An 11,979-nucleotide genomic window follows, 5' to 3' on the forward strand; every position below is an offset into this window, starting at 1 on the left:
TGCAATTTTATCTGCAAATGGGCTTCCTCCCTAGTACTATATGATATGAAAATACATGAACCTTAATAACTGCCCAAGCTTTATGAGGTAAGAAATTCCATGTGTAATTATGTGTGCAACAYAATCACATGCACACTTATTCCTGTGCATGCACAGGGCAGTCACAGAGGCACCTGCCTCTGTGAAAAAACATGCACTTTTTTGCAAATTTGAAGGGCTGATCTCATAATTGCACAAGGTTCATGTTTTGTTTCTAGTGGCAGCTGCAGATGTCAGTAGCACAGCTCTAGAGCAGCAGCACACTGTGTGGGGAGGCTCAGACCCTACAACTGCTGCCTCTCAGCTGTGTCTGGGCTGGGGAACACTCTGCAGTGACCACACAGCATTACACTAGAAATCAAGTTCCAAAGGCATCTTTGCAGGCTTACCTAACTGACAAGGTTCAGTTGGAGATTGGCCTTGAGCAGAGAGGGTGTGCTCCAACTCAGCAGGGGTGGTGGAGGTTTTGAGTGGTAAGAACTGCCTAGTAAGCCTCTAGGAAAGAAGGTATGGAGTCCCAAGTTGCACAWATCCTCCTGCAATACCACCAGAAGAGAAACTTATTCCCAAAAGAAGGGCAGGTGAGCAAGCCTGCCTGATGGGACATTAACTGGGTACCAAGAGTACCAACAGAGACATACAATAGGAGGATGGAAGCAGGAACTGAGAAATAGGAGCATTCATGCTGGCACAGTTTTGCTTTGYTCCAGACAGGAAAGACATTTCTTTTTGGTCATTAATGTCTATCCCAATGAATGACTTAGAACCGTAAGTAAGTGACCGAGTGCACAACAAGCTGATTTTGTTACCTTTGGAGAATGCCTCAAATGCTTTTTGCCACTGCTTCTGGACAGAAGTCTTACTAAAAATACACATTACAAAATAGGAAAAAAGCATAATCAAAGTTCTTTCATACTTACCYGGATTATGATATATTTCCCCAACATATTCAAATGCAAAGAGAAGCTGAAGATCTGTTGGCTGAGAATAATGAGCTATTGCAAGGCACACCTRGGAAAGAGAAATTAATTATTGTCTTTTATATATCTATGTAGACAAAAAAGTKATTGCCCTTAATTATAACAGTGTGAAATAAGGAAAGCTGTTAAAAATCCTTTCTAGAAGAATYGAATTTAGAAAGAAAAAAAAATCAAGTAGAGATTGGTGCTGTTATTCTTCAAATTTCAAGACATGAATGGAGTCTTTAACTTTGTCCTCTTCCCTCAGTATTTGCTGTTGTATTTTACTAAATTGTAYCTTTTAACCAGGACAAAGACATAGTGTAAGCCCGCATTCTTACCACCCCAAATTTTTCCTTTCTATTTCCCTTCTTCCCTCCAACTTTTAATGACCTTTCATATTTAGAAACACATTTGCAAAATTYATTCAGAGTTTAGCAGTTTTGAATACTATTTTTGAAAAACATCCCRTGCATCCAATAAGCTGTTTTTTGTTAGTGAAGGAAAGTTTTGTTATTGTGATAGACATAGAAAAAAGATTTRTACCACAGAACTGAAGGAACACCAGTGCTGGCAGCACTCAGCCACAGGAACAAAGCTCAAGATCTTACTTATGCTGAGTTCTACGTGRAGAAAGTTGCTGCACTGTTATTGTTTGCACGCAACATACATGGTGTTACAGAATCCTTAATGGTTTTTTATATACTTTGGCTTTTGATGGGGACAGTCTTCATTATTTATAAAACCAGTCACGACAGTAGACTAACTTGAGTTGAAAATGTTGTWTCACAAACATTCCCCAACAAAAAAATTCCACTTGAGTTTTAGAAGAACAGTTTCTTTAACTGTTCTCCCCACACTTTCAGTTCTACAATGAAACTGCAAAGGAAAATAAGAGGACAGTCCATTCCAGGGGTGACAACCCCCCAAAGAACACAAACAGGAGAAGTGTCCCTGGGAAACAATCTAGCAGGGCTTTCCAAATGAACAAGCTCATTTCTAGGATTTGAGAAAATTTTTAATCACCACCATGAATAACTGGAAGCCATGCACATTTTACTAATTTTGTGATTTCACTGCACACACCAAAGCTGAAGAAGCCAGCTATTCAACAATATTTGGCCACTTCTAACATAAGTTTTGGCTATCATTCACAATGAAACAAAATGGAAAATCTGTGTATATACACATTTTGACTTCCATTTTTCTATGTAGCTTTTCTTTATARTAATTGATTCTAGCAGAGCTACTCCTCATCTTCATTTATGGAGTGAAAGTTGAAAGCCTTTTACTATGCTGATCTACTCTCAAGGCTTCAGGACAAACTAGGAAAAAAATTCCATTGTGCTGCCAACAGAAATACAGTAAAACCTATTTTTAAAAGCAGCAGCTGAAATCTCTGTCATTTACTAGCTACATTTGAAAAAGAGAGTATGTGTGCACTGTGTGAAGAGAGATAAAATAGCGGGGAGGATATAGTAACCATTTAGATCTAGTTCCCCACAATTAATGAGAACATAGCTGTGCTTTTAAAAAAAGCAGGAGCTGGGCAATGCTCCTGGGTGCTCCACAGAATAGRTGTAACTCACACCAGGTACTGCATGGGTGAAACAGTCCACCCAAGGACCTTTATTTCTCTTATTTAAAAAAGTGATAGATTGATCCTGTTACTGTCTCTATTTTTATATTTTAGAAAAATTCCACTCATAGATACACTAAGCAAGTATTAAAGACATACTAATTTTCTGCTTATTCCTCACTAAATCCCCATAATAGCTTTATTGTCTCAGAGATTCAGAAGACAAGCACATTCCACAGATCTCAGCAGATTATGGCCATAAGTAGAACAYTCTTAAATTGGAAGACAAACATGTTTTACAGGAAGCGTTCTCATATCAAACTCAAAAATGTTTGGTATTCTTGCCAATTTACAATTGTGTAAAGCTGAAGATATTTAGGCTCAGACAAATAACAAGAGAATAGGCTGCTAGTTGGAAAGTTCATTTATTAAAAGCAGTAAACACAATGACTGCAATTATTTCATAGTGCAAAAGCCATTTCCCTATGTCAGTGTCCCCTGTTCAATCCTCATCTGAGCAAAATAAATGACACTTTCAGGGCACACCCTCCTCTTCAACAGGAATTTTACCAAGGGCAAGAACTTCAAAGTGTTGCTAATGCTCTTGCAGAAGAGCTGTGAACAGCAACATTTCAGATGTGCTAAATTAGCCTAGCCCTGCCTTTCCCCTCCTTCCTTAAACCCAGGTTACCTGGCTTATGAATTCTCTGGAAAAATATGATTTTCCATTGCTACTGCAATTCATCTTCCAAGCAGACATCTGTAGYAGAAAGTCACACAAGGAGTACTACATCAAGTCCCACAAACAGATTTTGTTAATCTTCCTAGGCCTGAAGACTTATTGGGAAAACAAGCATTCAGCATTAAGAGAGTTATTAAAATCCATCTCTRTTTTTTACAATACCTTTTACCTTTGCCCAGGGAAGTTGTGGCTGCTCCATGCCTGGAAGTGCTCAAGGGGCATGGGGCTTTGACAAACCTGGTGTAGTGGAAGGTGTCCCTGCCCATGACARGAGGGTGGAATGAGATGAGCTTTAAGGCTCCTTCYAACCCAAACCATTCTCTGAGTGATTCTGTAAGTTTACTTCTAAAGAAGTTTTATACAGCCCCTCCAAAGTACATCACGACAGTTCCCAGTGTCGTGAAACATTACCAATTTTGCAATCTGTATAAACAATTAGAACAAGGTAACAGAGTTGGAGAGGCTGGGAGAACACATTAGAAAGGGTCAGGACCGTTTGTCCAAAACTCTTAACAGTTTCATCTAATTGTTCATAACAATTAGGAAAAAAAAATGTTCCCCTCCATCCCAAATGTTATGACGTAAGAAAGGCTACTTTTGATTGYACAGGAAACAAGATTTGAGATAAATAACTTTCATTCTCTTTTGATTGAGCATGTGATTCTGAAACTGCTCTTGCACTCGTTCAAAAGTTTCCTGAAGGAAAAGAACTGAGGGAGTTGCAGAAGAGAAAGGGATGAGAAAATGGAGATATACTCCTGGAGACACAGGGTGTGTGCCATTCTAGGGCACTACCAAGATTCATGTGCACTGTAAGGCAACAAGSAGGCAATCTTTAACAGGCAGAAGATCTCCAGCCTCCCCTTTTCATATGCTTTATTGTCTCAGTCTAATGTCAACTACTGCAGTGCCTAAAAAATTGTTTTTAGTCTGACTGTTTGCTGTCATTTCTGGAACAAAATAATTCCTTTCCTACAATGAATGTGAAATGCTTCTTTTTTTGCACTGCCTAACTTAAGACTTCCCCAACTTGCTTACCCTTGCTTCCCCATCCTCCACTTCCTCCCACACCCATCTGGCTTTCCTTCCTTTGGAGACTCTATTGCTTTATTTTAGAGACACAACAAAATTAAACTGCTAAACAGTGGTGAGTGCAAATTTCCATTCCTTCTAGTTTCCCTTAACACTTGTTTCCCAAATATCCACTAAAAAATGATGAAGAAAATATTTACCTGGCTGACTAATGCTGAAACAGTATTTTATTAGCATGTGTTGGCTGCAACAAGTGTTGTGGGTGTTTCTCTAATAGAACCAATTTTTAAGTTTCTCCATAATAATTACCCCRAAAATAAACAAATGTGTTCTCACAGTGTTTCTGCTTAAAGGCAAAGAAGAACACCTCTGAAAGYTCTGCCAACATTTCCCACATGTCTACGTGTAGTCAGGTCTGTCAGACTGTCCACATCAGAAGCCTGCTTTCAAACTTGGATCCTTCTTTTCACAGCATCCAAAGAGATCCTTGGAAAGAGGATCTTTGTGAGACCCTCAGAGAGAGACTCGGAATAATCTCTATTCTAGTAAGGCAGCTTAATTAGTTATTCTCCCTTATGTCCTGTTCAGCAAATAGAGACACTTCCTTAGGAACAGATTACACTCTCTTTGCCAACACTAACTTATGTCACTGGATGCTGCTGAGTATTCCAGTATGTGCAAGGAACTATGCTTGAAACAAACTACTTAACTGCATAAAGTTAGCATCTGTTCTCCTTGTAACTATTCCATATACTTAAAGCTCGCCTTTAAACACTAATTACCACTTCTATTGTTTTTATATAACTATTGCTCTAAACAGAACATTTGCTATCATCTGGCAACAAGTAGATACATTTATACTCCTGTATTCTGAAGAGCATATTTTAGTAGGTAGGCATTTTGTTTTGACCTACCAGTGCTTTATTTATAGAATGCTACTCCTTTGCATTTACTAAGATGACATTTAATTACAACCTGTTCTAATCTTGGGAAGTCTGAAACAAAAGGTGGGTCAGGTGATGATGCCCACAGGCCCCTCCTCCAGGAGCCTGGATTTCATGGTCAGTCCTTTCCTATGGCAATGTTCCAGTCAGAGGGCAATGAACCCTCAGCCCAAGAGCAGGACTCCCCTCACATCAGAACTCTGGTTACACTCTAGGCCTCGGTCTTCCCCACAAAAGTTATGTACACACAGTTATTTCCAAGTAGACAGCTACCTAAATTTTCTTGTACAAACAGCTGGATGTAAATAAATATTAAAGAGGCCCTTCAGAACTTCAAGRAAGCCTAAAGAGGTCTTTTGTTTTTAAACATCAGGAGAATGTTTCTCTACCTGAAGAGCAGGAACAGAAACCAGATAAAATCTTTCAGTACTGGGGTGCCAACATGGCATCTGAATGTCAGAAAGAACAAAATAACTCCATTCAACATGTTGTGTTAGACTATTCTAGATGTGTATACCAGCATCTCAAAACAATTTAAGCAAAATCCTGATACAGGAAAATCGGTYGAAGGACCTCAAGGTTTTATACATTTATATTTTACTGCTAACAGAATAATATTATGGAATCATTAGATTAGATTAGCTGAACCTGATCCCCCTTCAGTAAAAGTGTGCTTCTGTGATATATCCATACAAAGCTGCAGTAACCTATTGGATGCATCGAAATTGCAACAGTAAACACACAGCTGATATTTATACAACTTTTCTTCCTCTCCTCTAATGAGGGAAAGGTATTTGAATATGGGAGGTCGTAAACTTTTGGTCACCACCAGCACAATGTCTCTAAGCACACAGGCTCTGGTTCTCTAGACYTAGCTGTTCTTCCTATCAGAAGAAACCACCTAAGACCATGTAATTATAAATGCCTTCATTAAAGGGTTTCACTGTYTGCTCTTGCATAAGAAAATGCAGCACAAAGAGTGTTAATGAGATGCTGAGATTACGCTCTCCTCCTCYCGGCTAATCACTCTCCTTTGCTGTGACAGCCAATTAGAAACAGTTGCTGTAAAGACATTGCAGGAGACGCTGCTCCGCGGGGATTTGGGAGAGACTGTTTAAGGGAATGACTGCTGAAAGACTGCCAGACGTGGAAGGTTACAAGCAGCACAGACAGAAAAGGGCTGAGGCCGGAGCAGGGCGGCTCTTTACAGGCTCCTGTCCGTGCATCTCCGGGAGGGTGAAAGGGCTGAGCTGGCTCAGCAGTTGCTCGGTCAGGAACCGCACACAGACTTATGCCTGGGCAGATGGTCCTTGCGACTTACAGGGCTAAAGCTAAGCTCTGAGAGCAAACTGGGTCATTCCTYACGAAAGGCCGGCTGTGCCCGCTGCGAAGGTCAGGGGAGCTGGAGCAGCGCGGGGAATGGAGAGCCGGGAATGTGCTCCAGGCTGCCAGCCCTGCCCACACAGCTCACCCGGGCTGTGACTGCCCGAACACAGCACCGCTGCACCGACACCTGCGGCAACAACGCTACAGGGGGGAACCAAGGGCATCTCCAGGAATGGACACACCCAAGCAATTCCTCCTGTCAAGAGGTTTACAAGTCTTCACTAACAAAATGTTGAGAAGGAGTCCAGGTTTATGTAGATTAGACAAAGTGGTGCTTCCAAGAGCTCGCTGGAGAACTTGCTGGGTGACACAAGGATATCCATCAGGCAGTACAGTTAACCTCTGGATAAATTAAGCTTATGACTTTCAGAAAATGCATCAAAGCTTGAAACATTTTCCATATAAATGCTGTAATGCAGCATCCTGATTCCTGTCCTTAAAAAAATTTAATGAACTAAGAACTTTTAAAAGTACAACAGATATGACAAGGAATACAAGTTTATCTTACATGATAATAAACARTTAATACAGCACATGAAATTCTTTCCCCATTAGTTTTGACTCTAAATAGCTAGATATACTCCTGTAACAGAATGTGATTAATTTGCAATTCTTCCCCCCACTTCTCTATCAAAACATAATAATACAAAATGCTCTTATCAGCACAGCTGTTTCTACATGTAATGACTAGAAGGCAGGATTTCATAAGAAGTTAAGAATACCTTTTTTGCACTTTCAGGACCTGCTTCATCAAAACGAAATCTGACAATACGGAAGTCTTTGCAATAAATTATTAATTCAGTTGGATTAAATTTAAGTTTTTGGTTGGGACCAAGGACCTTCTGCTTCCTCTTTGTGTCATTTACTGCAAAGAAGAGACAAAGTTATTGGACTGTGTTCTGTAAATAAACACAAGATTGGAACAAACAGATAATGTTGCTAACAGAAGGTTTTTATTTAATAGCATATTTTGATTGAGGTAGAAAATCTGTTAATTCCTGTTAGTAAAGCTTACAGTTCACTAAATTTAGGGTAAACCTCATGTTTTAGAAAAGGGGCAACAAATGTGGACAATAGCACCTCTTTGTTTAAAAAAAGAAATAATTTCTTCATCATGATTTTCCTCAGATACACATTAATCTTTTCACAGCGATCACAACCAACTTTGGGCACTGAAAACTAATAACTAATAATTTAAATTATCTACATGCAGAAAACCAAGCGTTTGACAGCCCATACTATAAATAAGATTTGAAAAATCATAATTTTTATGAAATTCCACAATTACAAGATGAAAAATATTCTTCTTAACAAATAGGCTAGCCTAAAGAATCCAACAAATCAAAACCTGGTTCTCCACAAGAAGTATTTTATTTCTTCAGATTAAGATGTMGATTGTCATTTGCAGATTTTTGAGGATCACCAACTATTAACTTGCTAAGAATTAGAGAGGATTGAAAACTACAGCATTTYTGTGGGTCAGAAATCCCAGCTACGTGTAAATTGTATAAGCTAGGTGCTTTTAGCAAYTGAGTGTATTTCAGTGGCAGAGACTCAGATGATTCAATGTAAAATGTTGCTAACAAAATTTTGTACTGCTGTAACAGGTGTCTCTCCTACAAYACCTGTTGATTCAGTATGGTTGTTATGAATTTAAAACCAGTAATATAAGGAYCCAACTAAGTAAATCTCCTGCATGGCACCTCAAGATTTATTCAGAAGTTAAGGCTTTTATCCTAATTTAAAKAAACCAAATACTTCAAATCAGGGAAGATTAATGACATAAAATCTCAAGAGTCAACAGTTCTGCAGAACTTAACAGGCAGTTAACAGTTTTGTACTGCATAAGAACAAAGCCTGTCTTTATACTTATTTTTGACATACCTGTGACAATCTGCTCAATGCACGTGAGTGGGACATCATGTTCACCAAGGAGGAGGTTTTTATAATGGAATTTCTGAAACACATGAACTCACAGCCATTAATTGCAGTTCTGCAGTTTGAAACCAGATACACAACACAGCTTTGAAGAAACTATGATAAAAATCAGACATGCCTAGGCTTTTCTGACAGGTACCACCCTTGCCTATTCACAAGTAATTAGAGGTTGTGGAAAAAGCTTCTTGTGCTGCTAAACTGCACACCCAACAGTTTAGAAACCCCAGTTGAATATGCAAAATAACTTCACTATTTGCACTGAATTATGGAATCAGTTTCAAAAATTACTGTTAGAAATTCCACACAATCTGAAGTATAATATATATATATATATATATATATATATATATATATATATATACAGAATATGAGAAGTCTCCAATTATTATGACTTTTGTAAGCATAGAAAGAAAAAAAATTAATTCTACTTTTAGGGACAAATTTTGACAACTACTTCATGTCAAAAATTAACTTTTTGAAGTAGCTTTGCTCAAACTTCCTAACCATTACTGAAGAAGSATCTATCCCCTTTCAGAACTTTACATATTCCTAGTTAATGGAACATTTCCTTTAAAAGACCCAAATGGAAGTGCAGACTCTACTGAAAATAACATACAGCTCACTACTTGGATTTGCAGTGTTGTGTGCTGCTCGAAAACTGGTTATGGTTTTGAAAGTCATGAGCTCTGCTTTGACAAAAGTGTTCTTCTCCCCTTTCCTTGTTGCTTCATCTACAACCAAAACTCATTTCATGGTGGCTTTATCCTCCCTCAGTAAAACCAATGAAACTCTACCACATTAAAAACTTTGCTGATCTGACACTTGCCTAGTCTAAGGAACATTTACAAACTGCTCCTTCAAGGATGAACATGTCTGTGTGTAATTCCTGCTTTGCCTTTTGTAAAACTGCTTCYAGGGAAGCCTGCATACACAGAGGTAAATGGAGCTGGATGTACTTCTGTACAAACTTGCTCTGTTCTGATCCTCTCAGTGAAGGGATGGARTAGCAACACATTCAGAACAGGACAGCAAAACCTCATCCTGCAGCCTGCTTAGAAGGCATCCATTTATGTCAGATATGAGACAGATTCACTGTGTGAAAATTGCACTCATCACATTCAGTGTCAGGATGCACCCACGTGAGCAATAACCAACCTGCAGTGGCATCGAGTCATCCGTAATAAAGGAAATCTTGAAGTTAGTGCAAACCAACTTGCCCCACAGGTCATACTGGCTTGTATCCGTAGCAATGCACTTTCTTACAAAATTTACTTCGTTCACCACAATTTCACCTAAAACAGAAAAAGGGGAGGGGAAAAGAGAAGCCTATATAAATCTTGTAGGTACAATCTAAGTCTGTAGTACCAAGGACCCCATAATTCTTTACCGGTTTCAAGTTATCCACCTTTTCTCAGTAAACATGGAGTTCAACTAACATCACTCCAGGGAAAAAAAAACACCATTCCAAAATGAGCAATATTGTGCAGTCGTTAAAATAAAACCCAGAACCAACAAAAACAAACAGCCAACTTAAAACCAAAACCAAAACAAAATCCTCAACAATAAAAACAAAAAAAAAACCTCCACCAAAAATACCAACCCACAGTCACCAACCCAACGAAACCACACACCACTTCCCTTCTATCTGGAGATCAAGATGTGCCATTCTCCACTATTAAAAATTCATTGGTTTGAATAATGCTGTCCTCTAAACAACCATACATTCCTGTGCTTCAGCTAGCATTTATTTTAAAAACTGGAATTAGCTGGCTACTGTTAAATACTTCAGAGAGTTTTATGAACTTCCTGAATTCAGAATCCACACCACGTTTTGCATTTATAGAGGCATTTTCACGTGTTCTCAAAAAAGAAAACACAGAACACAAACACATATACAAACATGCAAACCAGTTATTTTCTTTGTCTCCTTCATAAAAGAGAAGATCTAAACGAAAAAAAAAGCTAATTGGTCTGGTATAAGCTATAGAATAAAAAAGCGTATAGGCACATGAGACTAAGGACTACACATAATGATATTTTTAGTTCCACAGCCAAGGTTTCTGAAAGCTAAACAGTAACTCTTATTTCAGAGTTAATCTTACTTTTACTCCAGTACAGGACTTTCACTTCTGTCATCATCTCAACCACCTCCTGCTGCTGCTGTCTACCATAAATAGTGTAGGAGTACAAGTGTGTTCCAAAAAAAAATGTAATTTCATATTGGCTGTAAGTTTTTGTTTAAAAGAAACTAAGGACTAAAGATCGCTGAAGCCTAATTTGCTCGTAATAGGTTTGGCATGTTTGGTCCCAGTTGCCTGAAATGGCATCTCCAAGTCATGCTTTGCATGAAAGCAGCAGCTGTTTGGGCAGCTGCACTGGCAGAAATCAGTTACTCTATGTCCAAGGAGTATGACCACAGCCTGGAACAAATTCCTCACCTGTCTCCTGATGCGGAGCAGGTATTTTCCTCAGGTGCTTATCACTGCAGCCAAGTTAACCGTAYCTTGAAAGGTCTGCCTTCAGTATACCAGACACTTCAGAGAAATGCAGCTTATGCTTTCTCCAGGCCCAGTCCCTGCTCATGCTCCTCACCCTGAGCTATTTACCCCAGCTCTCCTACTGGATCTCTTGCCTCTTAAATGCTGCTGCAGCAGAAGCATCTCTGCTTTTACTCAGTTGTTCAGATATAAAAATGTCTTCATCTCAGACTGTAGCCCTGAGCTGGCAGAATTATCATCTGTGTTCTGGGGCTGTTTGGAGATGTTAGAAGACAAATTTCGTTGACCTGTGTTATCATACATATGAATACTCTATGCCAGAAGTGACAGAGCTGTGAAAATGCTCTGTAAACAGGTATGCAGGAGCTTTAAAATCTTTCCTCAAACACTACTAAACTATGCTTAAATAAGCTTTTGAATTTGAAGACAAAAAATCTGATTCTGACAGCTTCAGCACAAATARTTAAAATTTCAGCCAAGTCCACAGCAACTGAAAACAATGTCTTATAATGGGAGATGAGAATGACAAGCATTCCTTCTGTTAAACACTGTAAAGAAAATGTTTCAATACTTAGCAGCATCTGGCCTGAAACTTCTTAATGCCCAGCATTTCTTCAAATCTMTTTACTTTAAATATCTGCAAAAGCCCAAAACATTTATTGAAGCAATTTCCCCTCAGAGCTGGTGTTAAGTCTTTGACTATTGAGTGTGAAGTTCTAAGTCACATTCTATGTATGAAGACAAACTACCTCCTCACAAACTGAGTTCTAGGTAATTTTTATTCCTCCCTCTCGCTATATTGCCAGTGTATCACTGCATTTCTAATAAAAAAATATGGAGAGCTAAATACACCACGACATAA

At 38.8% G+C, this 11,979-nt stretch overlaps 1 protein-coding gene across 1 annotated transcript in view; it reads right to left on the reverse strand.

Moving 5' to 3' along the window:
* Window positions 1-11,979, reverse strand: part of MTMR10 (myotubularin related protein 10) — a 34,963-nt gene that overhangs the window by 12,494 nt on the left and 10,490 nt on the right. Inside the window, exons 3-6 of the mRNA XM_057382525.1 lie at window positions 9,775-9,911; window positions 8,566-8,638; window positions 7,404-7,546; window positions 960-1,050 (exon numbers count right to left, since the gene is read on the reverse strand). Of these exons, the coding sequence (XP_057238508.1) occupies window positions 960-1,050; window positions 7,404-7,546; window positions 8,566-8,638; window positions 9,775-9,911 (444 nt within the window). The remainder of the gene's footprint in view (window positions 1-959; window positions 1,051-7,403; window positions 7,547-8,565; window positions 8,639-9,774; window positions 9,912-11,979) is intronic.

The sequence above is a fragment of the Malurus melanocephalus genome, unplaced genomic scaffold (assembly GCF_030028575.1).
Source record: "Malurus melanocephalus ecotype Western Australia unplaced genomic scaffold, MMel_1.1 scaffold_572, whole genome shotgun sequence".
Taxonomy (NCBI): domain Eukaryota; kingdom Metazoa; phylum Chordata; class Aves; order Passeriformes; family Maluridae; genus Malurus; species Malurus melanocephalus.